Raw genomic sequence first — 13,592 nt, 5'->3', positions numbered from 1 at the left:
TTTATAACTATAATTATTTCTTAAAATTGTCTCTAATGTTGTTGATTGTTTCCTACCAAATATGGTCCAAAAACTTTAGGGTGACATTCCACAATCCCTTCCAGTCATACCACCCTCTTCCTTGCCTTAATCCCCACTATTGCCCTATATCTACAACTCTGTGGCTCATTCAACTCTTAGCTCTTTCCCAAACGTATCCTGCAGTTTTTCTTCTATTCTTTCCTCTAATCCTGCATACATTTTCATCTACTCAAACTTTACATCTTTCCTGTCTTGTATCAGATGCCAATGAAGTTTTCCCCAGTGCTTTACCTCCTCCTTTCCCAACTAGAAGTATCATACCCCTCAGTAATTCCCTGATTTTCCTGGCACTCAGTTATAGCATTTACTGTACTCTGAATTGTGTGTGTCTGTATGCATTGTTGATACGCTCTATTAGATTATAAGCTCCTAAGAATCAGAAGCCTGTCCTATGCATCTTGTATCCCCCACACCAGTCTTGTACCAGATACCCCAAAGAACTGAAAGAATTGAAAGCAGCTCCTGGCCAACAATGCTGAATGTTTCCACTGACCATTCTGGGACCTCTGTCATGCCACTAAGCAATGCTGCCTAAGAAACACACTGTTCACATGCGTGACAGTAGACCATGAACCTAAAGGGTATTTTCTTCTACCTTTATTATACGATCAGTCTATCTGTTCCTTGGAAGAAAAGCTATGACAAACCTAGACAACATATTAAAAAGGAAAGACATTACTTTGTCAACAAAGATTTGTATAGTCAAAGCTCTGGTTTTTCCAGTAGTCATGTATGGGTGTGAGAGTTGGACCATAAAGAAAGCTGAGCACTGAAGAATTGATGCTTTTGAACTGTGGTGCTGGAGAAGACTTTTGAGAGTCCATTGGACAGCAAGGAGATCAAACCAGTCCATCCTAAAGGAGACCAATCCTGAATATTCATTAGAAGGACTGATGCTGATGCTGAAACTCCAATACTTTGGCCACCTGATGCGAAGAGCTGACTTATTAGAAAAGACCCTGATGCTGGGAAAGATTGAAGGCAGGAGGAGAAGGGGATGACAGAGGATGAGATGGTTAGATGGCATCACCAACTCAATGGACATGAGTTTGAGCAAACTCTGGGAGTTAATAATGGACAGGGGAGCCTGGCGTGCTGCAGTCCATGGGGTTGCAAAGAGTCAAACACAACTGAGTGACTGAACTGAACTGATCTTAGATTCTGGAGCAACTCTACATGTATTTATGTGTCATCGAAAAATGTCTTCTTTATCCCACCAACTAGGAGATCTGCAGGCAGAGATGGCACTCATAAAGTCAGTGGATGTGTGAAATCAATGGAAATTTTCTTACTATATTAACATTTTGCAGTCTTGGAAGTCCATGCTTATCCCACCATGAATAAGCATTCAAGGTTGATAATTTGGTGATGGGTGATAGAGAGATCATTTCTGTATTAAGACTGATTTGATTTTTACAAAATAAGTACTAGATATAAATTATATTGATGAGCTTTTGGAGAACTCAAAAATTAACTTTATGAATGGAAAGGAATATATACTGATAACACTTCAAATTATCTGGCTTTCAGAAATCTAGAAAAATATCTTGTGATGATTTTTTAATGCACTAAACTGTATACAAGTCATCCAGTTGATTGGATGTGCTCTGCTCAAAGCCATGAATTTCAAGTGATGCTAAATGAGAACTTTTTCTATTTCTCGTGTTTCAGTTGTAACTAAGCCAGAAGCTTCTCAATAGCCATTCATTTATTTTATCATTATGACAAGGCAACTATAACTTTTGATAAAACCGAGAAGCAGTATCCAAGTGGTTCAACTGAAGTTAATATATTTATACTTATAGAAGTTAATATATTTAGATCTAGATTTCTCTAAAGCTCTCTGCAAAAAAAAAGCAAATTTTTGATATGATGCATTCTCTGGCTCTTAATTCATGAGAATTAAGGAGGCGAGGAAATATCCTACAACCAGGTAAAGACTGATAAACCAAAAGTTACCCTTTTAAATGAGCCCAAGATAAGGGGTAAAGGCAGAAGAAACCTCATTGGCTGGGAATAAAGTTTAAGGTGACCAGAAAGATTGGGCTTCCCAGGTGGTGCTAGTGGTAATGAACCCTGCCAACACAGGGGAGGTGAGAGACGTGGGTTCGATCCCTGGGTCAGGAAGATCCCCTAGAGAAGGGCATGGCAACCCACTCCAGTATTCTTGCCTGGAAAACCTCATTGACAGAGGAGCTTGGCGTGCTGTAGTCTATAGGTTTGCAAAGAGTCAGACACGACTGAAGTGATTTAGACTTAGCAGGAGGATTAACCCTTTCCAGAATATAATAAGCACACATAAAGCTTGATGAGCACAGCAGTGCCCAGACATCACTGCTGTAGTTCATTACCAGGAGCAGAATAAAAAGAGTCTTTAGGGCCAAGAAAAATGGGTTCAATGAAAATGCACCTTAAAGACCAGAGGGAAGGCTCTGGAAACTGCTGGATCATCAGATCAATAGACTCAAAGATGACTAAGTTAGGTTGCTTTATGCAGTTTAAACATTTGTGCAGGGAGTCTCCCCATGCAGCCTTTTATTGACAGCTACAGATCAATGGTAATTTTTGATCATTTTCAACCTACATAAACCTATTGACCTCATGGCCACCTTTGGGGCACTTCAAGTCATCAAAAATAATCAGAGGAGATGGTGTAAAATTGTCAGGCTGGCAAAGACTCCAAGTAGTTTCATGTGCCCCAGGAGCAGAGTTGAGAGGTTAAAATGTAGTTCAAATTGCCCGCAGAACCTCAACTGGCAGAGTGTTCCAGAGAGTCTTGTCTTATGTCTCATAAAAGGACTCACTGATTTGTATCTAGATGCTGCTGTTGTTGTCGCTTAGTCACTCAGTCGTATCTGCCTATTCTGTGACCCCATGGACTGTAGGCTGCCAGGCTCCTCTGTCCACAGGATTTCCCAGGCAAGAATACTGCAGTGGGTTGCCATTTCCTTTTCCAGGGGATCTTTCTGACCCAGGGGTTGAACCCCCTCTCCTGCAGTGGCAGGCCTATTCTTTACTGCTGAGCCATCAGGGAAACCCATCCAGATGCTGACTCTCATGCATATCAGATTAAGAACAGAAAGCGTTATCTCATGGAAAGTATTAGGTTGCAGAGAACAGATTATTTCTGTTTTCCTTTATTGAGTCATTCTTTTCATCTGCTGCCTAACGGAAGTGGTTAATACACTTCTAGAATTTTTTAAAATAGGTACATTATGTGGATGTAAACGTGGATGGAGCAAAGACAAAAGGGAAGCAGGTATAAGTTGGTAGCCCAGAGGTCAGGAGTAACAAAAACATGTATATCTAAAAAAAATCAGTAGGACTGGAAAGCGAAATAAAATGACAACAATGGAGAGAAAAAAGGAAGAGCTTTGAATTAAGATCATCTGCAGAGGGAAGGAGGACAGGAGCAGCAGAGGAGTAGAAGTAAGGAAGATGGTTTTTAATAAGGACTTTTCCCAATCAAGGGAATAGCCTGCTGCAACCCCAAAGGAAGGAAAGGAACCCCAAGCATGTAAGATCCACAGGGCTCAAGCACATATTCTGAATTTAAGGAAAATCACAAGTAACTAAATAAACAGGCAAGACACAACCCAATCTATAGAGATTTTATAATGCCCAGATTTTATAGTAAGATTCCAAACTAGGGAACTCTGAGGTTAGAAATCCATTCAGGGGAGAATGACATAAATGATTTCCCGAAACGTCTGTTGGTATTGAGATTTGGTTATTGCCACAGGATAAATTTATAGGGATTGTCCTGCCATTTTTAAGTTTTCTTTATTTTTTATATAAACTTTACTAAGTACTGACAAAAAGTGTGGCTGCCACTGAGGTTTATTTAAAGCATATGTGTGTGTGAATGTGTATGTGTGTGTGTGTGTGTGTGTTGTAACTTTGCGGAAATAACAAGTTAACATAATACGGAAATTTGTCATCAGTATAAATGTATGATATAAAAATTCTCCTTCATGTTTCCTTTATGTTTATCATATATGATTATTCTATTTTTTAAGAAGATATATAGGCCAAATTAAGCAAAACAACCACTGTAATCACCTTTTGTAGGCGTCTACATATAAACATTTCTGTGTCAGGCATGCATGAACTGAAGCTCAAGACCTGCAGGTCATATTTCCACATGGTGGAGGTTTTGAGGCCAGAGCATTTTCAGTACTTCTGCTTTTAAGGATCTGGCTATAAATGTTTATTAAAAGAATCTATAATGAAATCAGTTTTGTTATTTTTTAAATGGTTGCCTGGAGTGTGTTGGATGACTGAACGTCGGTTGTTAATCACTGAGCACTCTTGGTACCAAAACTGTTTGATAGTATTGCCATCTAGGGGCTGAACGGAATTCTCAGCTCTGAAATAAACTGTAATTGAGCAGGTGCTGCTATTGACAATATACATATGTTTTTGCTTTATAGCCCACATGCTTTTCATGTTTCTTATGACAGAAGGATCTCTAAGTGTCCCCCAGCAGCCTCCCTTTTTTTTATATATAATCTGTTAGAGGTGATTACTATTTGCTTTGGAGCTGATGCTGTTTTGGCATCTATTACCGAATATTCTGAACAAAGAATTGTTCTTTTTTGCATTATTAATCTTGCCCATGTTTGCCCTATTTCCACAGAAAAGGAATCATTTATCAGAAAAGAATGTTTGTAATCGGGACTTGTAGCATCTTCAGCTTTAATATTCATTATGGTCATTCTAGTTCTGTGCTATATTTATCTAAAAGGCCAATCCAATGTTGTTGGAGAAATAAGTTTTAAATATTTATGATCTAACTTTTAATATTTCAAAAAAGAGAAATTAGTATTTCTGTAAAATTTGTTTCAGAGTCTGGTCGCTTAGCAAATGTTTAAATATTAAAAGATTTCAAGAGGTTAGCGTGTAATATCATAATAGGACCTTATTGAAACAGGAAAATTGACTTTACAAGTTTTTGATAAGTAAAGGAAATTATATTTCCTCTGTTTGTGTTTAACACATAATAAACATTAACTCATACCAACTTTACAAAACTTATCACCAAGGATGTGGGGAAACAGTGTCAAAAATGATTTCTACAGTGTTTTGGTTTTGTCTGACCAGGTGTTTTTTTGAAAAGTGGTTCAGTTGGATTTGTTTCAGAATTATTCTAGATTCTATTCAAAGTGTTATTTGGATGCCCTCAGAAAGAATTTCCATACACATGACTTTGGTTCTGTCTGGTACCTACTCTCAGAAATAACTTCCTCTTCTTCATCTCACGTTCCTCCTCCTGTGCCCACCAAGAAAAGGCAATTGGAGACTATCTGTCACATTTAAGCATCAAATAAACCAAAGCTGACCTCATGCACCATTAAGTGTAGATATTCTACTAAACCAGTAAAAAGTTCCTTGTGATTATCCACACCCAATAGGTACACAACAGAAAGAGTCTGTGGGTGTGTGTTTGCCTGTACACACATTACTGGTCACTTGCAGACATAATTTCTATCTGTAAGCAGGTATTTCCATCCAGCCCAGTCCTAAGCAAAGAGCACCTTAGGATTCTTGGCAGTTTAATTAAGCAAAATATGGTAATTGCTGGTCTCCAAGCAGAGGATAACTCATCCTGCTATCCTTCTTTTTTTAATTTTAAATTAAGAAGAACCGAACACTGAAAACCTAGCTAACAGTTATTTTTGGTAAATTAAGTAGTTTTAGTTAGCATGTTTTTAACAAAGTGATTTTCACACTGATATTAATAGTAGACTGCTCTCTGGATGTTTGTGCATTTATAGTTCAGTTAGTGGTTTTTTCTTGTGTTTATTTTATTGCCTTTGTAAAATGTATATGCACACCAAGAGAATGAAAGAGGATACTGGAGAGATGGGGAGAGTTTTCTATATAAACAAATAGTTTTGGGGTTTAAAGAGAGAATTACGGTTGCTGTGGTTCAATTTCTAGACCCCTAAGATTATCCCATTCCCTGCCATGCAACTTGGTACCACTGATTTCCATCATAAGCTGGATGCGACACTGACCTGAAACATCTTAGATTTTTGTATTGTTGTAATTATATATCACATCCCTTGGGTTGCAAGCTCTGGAAAAGCAAAGATCCTACTGATCCGAGGTGTGTATGTATGAAATCACACAACATTAGGTAATACATTTAGCGTGTGAAGAACAAGAAAACACCATATTGTTTTCTTAATAATTCAAAGCTCTGCTGTGCTATTTGTGCTGCCAGTGGTGAGATACCTTGTCCAGAGAATGACCTTCTAGCCACCAGTAGCAGTTTTCCAAAAGGAAACTAACCTGTTCATTTTCTTCCAGGGAACCAGCTATCAAGCCCACCTGTTTGGTTTGGAACCCTTCACCACATATCACATTGGTGTTGTGGCCACAAACCAGGCAGGAGAAGTTTCAAGCCCCTGGACTCTGGTTCAGACCCTCGAATCTTCCCCCAGTGGGCTGAGCAACTTCACAGTGGAGCAGAAAGAGAATGGGAGGGCACTGCTGCTGCAGTGGTCAGAGCCTGCGAGAACCAATGGTGTGATTAAGGTAAAGTCTACCCTGGATATGTGGTCATGTTTGGTGTTCTCCAGATAAATAGATGAGCCCTGACGTGCCATCAGGTCACTGCGGGAACACTCCCTTCACAGTCTGGTTAATTCTTCCCGATAGCTCCTCCAGGCACTTAATCATAGATCAGAGAAAACTAGCTCACATGTGTTATGCTTCCTGTGAACCCGACGCTAGCTAAGTACTCTCCATGGATTATCTCATTTAATCCTCACATCAGCCCTATGCGGTAGGTATCATTAAATCTCACCAGGCACATAAAGGCTAAATCATTGTCCAAGGCTAAATAGCATTGCGATGATTGAATTGGGATTTGAAGCTAGGAAGTCACACCAGAACTGAACTCCACATGACTGTGTTCCTACTACGTCCTGAATGGTCCTGCCCGACCCTTTGCTCAACCTTTCTCTAATGTGCTCTTTGAATGGAGCTCACTCAGCAGGAAACAGGAAGCCCCACATGTCTGCTAAGTCCCCAATGTCCCTATGTGGCCAGGAGGTGCAGTCTTGTTAATATCACATATAACTCAGGCTTCATCAGTCTCTGAGCCCAAATGAGGTTGCATTTCCATTGTTACCCAAGTTAGGATGCTTTGAAGTATCACCCACATGAGAAACAGCCTCATCTCCCTTCTGATTTTCTTCCACCGTGGTAGTGGCAACTCAGCTGTCCACCTATTACTGCCTCAGTCCATAGTCTTCTCTGGCCCTGGACCACTACTCAGGCCTTCACCAACTGCCTTGTACAGGCTGGGGCTGCAGAATTTCCATCCGCTACGCCTCTCGTAGACACTCTGCCTCTCCTTGACCACTGTCTCTCAAGGTGGCTGAGACTCAGCTATGCCTTTGAGTAAAGCTTCCCTGAAACCCCTATGAGGAGGATGCCAGCACGAAATTACCTACAGCAGTGACTTAGAGCCATAACTAGAGCTCGCAGCCCAGACCCGCTCTCATGGGCCTTCCTGTAGGCTGCCTCACCGCCTGGTGTGCTGGCTGCTTCTCTGCCCACCTCCAGGCCTACTGCAGGCAGCACAAGCAACTGCTTTCTCCCAGTCCCCAATGTGTGACACAGCCAGACTTCACCAACTCTGGGACAGGAGGCCTGAGCCTTAGGAACCATGGATTTGAAATCCAAGCCACAGCGCTAAGGTTCCCAGCAGAAAGAAGAGTTTCTTTTCTCACACCCATCAAGGCATCCCTGATTACGAGTATTTGCTTCCTGTCCCTGCATCTGCCTTTTCCCAGAATGATTGACAATAAAAATATCTACTCCTTATACCTGCATTTGCATTTTGCCAAATATTTATTGAGCTTCTACTAAGTGCCAGGCAATTATCCAAGAGTGAACAAGACAGGCACGGTCCCTCCTGTTACAGACCTTACGTGTGTGTCAAACAAAAAACTAGTACACAGATAGACCAGAGATCTTCAGAGAGTAGTGGACAGAACTAGCGAATTAAACAGAGTAATGTAATAATTCCTGTTCAGTCTTTAGAATGATCATTTGAACTGAGTTGACATTTGAGCTGAGCCATGAATAAGACAGAGGCAGTCATGTGAAATATGAGAACAGTAAATGCAGGACCTGAAGCCAGGGATGCATTTGGTGTCTTCACATCAGCGAAAGCAAGCCAGTGTGGTTGAAGCAATGGCTGGGGGAGGTGGGGCAGGGGATAGAAAGATGACACTAGAAGAGGTTCAAGGGATCAGCAGGGAGTGGATGGTGCGCAACCTTGTGGTCTGTGATCAGGGGCTTAGAATTTATTCTGAGTACAGTGAAAAATCATGGAAGTGTTTAGGCAAAGGAATAGCCCAATCAAATTTATATTTTTTTAAAATCACTCTGGCTCCTAGGTAGAAAGTGGGCTATAAGACCAGTGGTGTTTGGAGTCTATTAAGAATTCAGGGTGGAATTGACTGTGGGTTGAATCCCAGTGGAAGTTGTGAAGGCAGAAAAAGGTGGGTGGATTGGGAGTGCATTGAGAAAGTAGAGATAATGATATTTGTTAACGGGCTAAATGTGACATGTGAAGAAAAAGGAATATTTCTGAATGACTTACAGATTTTGGTCTTGAGTCCGTAACCAGAAAGGTAAGGCTGGAAGATGGGCAGGTCTAAGGAGACAAGTAGGCAGGTGGAGGTACAAGTCTAGAACTCTCTCAAGAGTGCTTCATGAAGATGTATATACTTGGAATTCATGAGCAGATGGGTAATGTTCAAACCCAAAGTCCTAGAGCAGATCAGCTATGGAGAGACTATAACTGAGATGAAGAGACCCTGGAGTCAAGCCCAGGGGAATACAGAAATTTGGAGGTCAACAAAAATTTGGAGGTCAAGAGAAAGGAGATGATCTGGCAAGGCAAGTGAGGGAGGAAAAATAGATGAGTGGGATATTCCAAAAGGGAAGAGAAAATGTGCCAAATGGTGTAGAGAGATAAGTGAAAGAGGGCAGAGATATGACCCTGTATTTGGAAACCAAGAGGTCATTGTGATCTTGACAAGAAAATCAAGTGGTAACATGGGAAACCTGATCGGGATGTTTTGAGGAAATAGGATAGCAACTCCTCAAAGAAGTGTAGATGGAAAGAAAAGCAGAGAAATGGAGCACGAGCCAGGGGACTATGGCGTCAAGAAATTTTCTTCAAAAATCAATGAAAGATACTAGAGTACATGTAAACGCTAATGGAAGTAACTCAGTAGAGGGAGATAAACCAGTGATGCAAGAAATAATGAGAGTAATTGTGAGAGTGAAATCTATATGAAGGGGGGAGGCATGGGATCCAGGGCCCAGGTGGTCTTCAGTGGGGGCAGAAATACTTTATCCGTAACAAAAGGAAGGGAGGCAAATAGTGTATGTCTGGATTCACACATATGGTGGTGATAATATATAATGGGAGAACATTCCTTTCTGACTGCCTCTAGTTTCCTCAGTCAAACATGTGGTCATGTCAACAACAGGAGAGGTTGGCCATTAGTAGGGAAAGGAGAGACATGAAATAATCACTTTGGAAAATGAGAGAGTAAGCATATGGTTTTATAGTTGGTGATCATCTATTTAAAAGTTATAGGAATAAGTTTAAAATGAGACCAGTTGTTGTTGTTCAGTCACTAAGTCATGTCCATTTTTTTGCCACCCCATGGACTGCAGCACACCAGGCTTCCCTGTCATTCACTGTCTCCCAGAGTTTGCTCAAACTCACGTCCATTGAATCGATGATGCTATCCAACCATCTCATCTTCTGTTGCCCCCTTCTCCTCCTGCCCTCAATCTTTCCCAGCATAATGGTATTTTCCAGTGAGATGGCTCTTCATTCACATCAGGTGACCAAAGTATTGGAGCTTCAACTTGAGCACCAATCCTTCCAGTGAATATTCAGGGACCCAGTCAATATATTTGACTGTTTTTGTCCAAACTCAGTTGGAAGCTAAGTTTGAGAGGGAGAAATGAATTTAGCATTAATTAGAAATTTGCTTCAGATGGTGACTGCAGTCATGAAACTAAAGACGTTTGCTCCTTGGAAGAAAAGCTGTGACCAACCTAGACAGCATATCAAAAAGCAGAGATATAACTTTGCCAACAAAGTTCCATCTAGTAAAAGCTATGGTTTTTCCACTAGTCATATATGGCTGTGAGAGTTGGACCATAAAGAAAGCTGAGTGCCGAAGAATTGTTGCTTTTGAACTATGGGGCTGGAGAAGATTCTTGAGAGTCCCTTGGACTGCAGGCAGATCCAACCAGTCCATCCTAAAGGAAATCAGTCCTGAATATTCATTGGAAGGACTGATGCTGAAGCTGAAACTCCAATACTTTGGCCACCTGATGTGAAGAACTGACTCACTGAAAAGACCCTGATGGTGGGAAAGATTGAAGGTAGGAGGAGAAGGGGATGACAGAGGATGAGATGGTTGGATGGCATCACTGACTCAATGGACATGAGTCTGAGCAAACTCTGGGAGCTGGTGCTGCAGTCTGTGGGGTTGCAAAGAGTCGGACACAACTGAATGACTGAACTGAACTGAGAAATTTGCCAGGTGAATATGGGGTGTGAGAATATTGAGGGGACAGAGAATCATTGAGGCTTTCAAATTGATTATGTAATCTGAATTCCCTTCAGAAAATACTCTATACCTCTTCCCTCAGGGGTATAGATTATGTAATTGAATATGGGGTGTGAGAATATTGAGGGGACAGAGAATCATTGAGGCTTTCAAAATGATTATGTAATCTAAATTCCCTTCAGAAAATACTCTATACCCCTTCCCTCAGGAGGGTGATCTTGCCTTGAGACCCCCAACAAGAAAATCACATCAAAATACAATAGTCCAACAAGAAGAAGATTTCCAAATCTAAGTTCTTTAATCTTAAATAATGTTAAAGTACATCAACAACCCAGTCTAAGTCAAGCAACAAGTTAGGCTACTTCTCCTCTTCCCCAAAGAACAATGAGTAGTATATGTTGGAAATGTGCTCTACATTTGTATAATGAGTTTTCAGATGGTTTTCCCCAGAAAAAAAGTATATTTTGCTCCAAAGCAGCCACCAATTCTTCCATAACTGGTGAGAGAAAATAGGGTGGTTTTTTCCATTCCTTGTCTCCTCGTATCTATGTTTTTATACACATGTATAAGGCAATGGCAACCCACTCCAGTGCTCTTGCCTGGAAAATCCCATGGATGGACGAGCCTGGTGAGCTACAGTCCATGGGGTCGCGAAGAGTCAGACACGACTGAGTGACTTCCCTTTCAATTTTCACTTTCACACATTGGAGAAGAAAATGGCAACCCACTCCAGTGTTCTTGCCTGGAGAATTCCAGGGATGGGGGAGCCTGGTGGGCTGCCGACTATGGGGTCGCACAGAGTCGGACACGACTGAAGTGACTTAGCAGTTATAACATATATGTGTACCTCGGCACATACATGTGTGCCTATACACAGACACATTGATATATTTTCTGCCATGGCACTCTAGTACCTATGATTAAGCATTATAATCCATTTTCCAATAAATATTGTAGGAGATAGACAATGTGGATATGCCCTATTAGCCTACTGGGGATGAAATCAGAAGCACTTAATATTTATAAAATAGTGAATTGGAATACTAATCCCCACTTCTAAAAAAAATAAAAACAGGAGGAAACCCCATAAGCACTCTTTAAGTCAAAGAATCAGGTTCAGTAACTCTTAGCTTTTAGATACATGCTTACATGACACACACAGAGTCAGACACAACTGAGCTGACTGACTACATGACACCCAACTTAATAAAAAAAGGAGAGCAAAGATCCCATTCCTCAAATTAATATCAGAATGCTTCTTCTGGGTTAGGGTCATCAAGATGAGGAATAGGAGAAAGAAGTTAAAAGTAACAAAATAATGACACCAAGAAACCGTATGCTTTATTTTCCATCTTCCTGCAGACATACAATGTCTTCAGTGAGGACGTCCTGGAGTACACTGGCCTGAATCGTCAGTTTCTCTTCCGACGCTTGGACCCCTTCACACTCTACACCCTGACCCTGGAGGCCTGCACCAGGGCGGGCTGTGCACACTCGGCGCCCCAGCCTCTCTGGACGGAGGAAGCCGCCCCCGACTCTCAGCCGGCCCCCACCATCCAGTCGGTGGGCTCCACCAGCGTTGAGCTGAGCTGGTCGGAGCCCATTAAAACCAACGGAAAGATAATTCGCTATGAAGTGATTCGCAGATGCTTCGAGGGAAAAGCTTGGGGGAATCAGACAATCCAGGCTGATGAGAAAATTGTTTTCATAGAATCTAATACTGAGAGGAATACATTTATATATAATGACACAGGTCTGCAGCCATGGATGCATTGTGAATACAAAGTTCACACTTGGAACTCAGCTGGCCACGCCTGCAGCTCTTGGAGTGGGGTGAGGACCAGGCAGGCACCTCCAGATGGCCTTTGTCCACCTGAGGTAGCCCAGGTATCTGTGAATCCCCCCAAAGTGCTGATTTCCTGGGTCCCTCCAGAGCAGCCTAATGGCATCATCCAGTCCTACAGGCTGCAGAGGAATGGAGTGCTCTATCCTTTCAGCTTTGATGCTGTGACTTTCAATTACACAGATGAGAAGCTGCTCCCTTTCTCCACTTACAGCTATGGGGTCACAGCCTGCACCAGCCGGGGCTGCTCTGCCAGCACGACCACCAGCATCACAACCCTTGAGGCTGCCCCTGCAGGGGTCCACCCTCCGGCTCTGAGGACCATCAGCGCCACTCAGATAAATGTATCTTGGTCCCCGCCATCGATTCAGAATGGAGAGATCACTCAGTATTTACTCAGGTTGGATGGTAAAGAGTATCTCGCTGGGCAGAACCTGACTCTGTTGGTTTCCCACCTGCAGCCTTATACACAGTATAATTTCTCCCTGGTGGCGTGTACCAAGGGAGGCTGCACAGCGAGCATGCCAGAATCTGCCTGGACAATGGAGGCCCCACCACAGAACATGGACCCTCCAAAACTGCAAGTTACGGGCTCAGAATCCATAGAAATCACCTGGAAACTGCCCAGAATCCCAAATGGCCGGATCAGAAGCTATGAGCTGAGGAGGGATGGAACAATTGTGTACACTGGCCTGGAAACTCGGTACCATGACTTTACTCTCACCCCAGGTGTGGAGTACGGCTATACGGTGATGGCCAACAACAGTCAAGGGGGTGTTTTGAGTCCACTTGTCAAAGATCGAACCAGCCCCTCAGCGCCTTCAGGGATGGAACCTCCGAGATTGCTGGCCAAGGGCCCTCAGGAGATCTTCGTGACCTGGGATCCTCCAGTAAGGACAAATGGTCGTATTGTCAACTATACCCTCTTCATCCGTGACCTGTTTGAAAGAGAAACAAAAATCATACACATAAACACAACTCATAATTCCTTTGGTCCACAGTCGTTCATGGTAAACCAGTTGAAACCATTTCACAGGTAAGTAACT

The 13,592-nt window shown here is 42.1% G+C and overlaps 1 protein-coding gene across 1 annotated transcript in view; it reads left to right on the top strand.

The window, feature by feature from the left end:
• The window catches only part of USH2A (usherin), a 923,574-nt gene that overhangs the window by 836,979 nt on the left and 73,003 nt on the right, over nt 1-13,592 (top strand). Inside the window, exons 61-62 of the mRNA NM_001191425.2 lie at nt 6,397-6,624; nt 12,066-13,582. Of these exons, the coding sequence (NP_001178354.2) occupies nt 6,397-6,624; nt 12,066-13,582 (1,745 nt within the window). The remainder of the gene's footprint in view (nt 1-6,396; nt 6,625-12,065; nt 13,583-13,592) is intronic.

Source organism: Bos taurus, chromosome 16 (assembly GCF_002263795.3).
Source record: "Bos taurus isolate L1 Dominette 01449 registration number 42190680 breed Hereford chromosome 16, ARS-UCD2.0, whole genome shotgun sequence".
Classification (NCBI taxonomy): domain Eukaryota; kingdom Metazoa; phylum Chordata; class Mammalia; order Artiodactyla; family Bovidae; genus Bos; species Bos taurus.
This window is presented reverse-complemented; position numbering and strand designations above follow the sequence as displayed.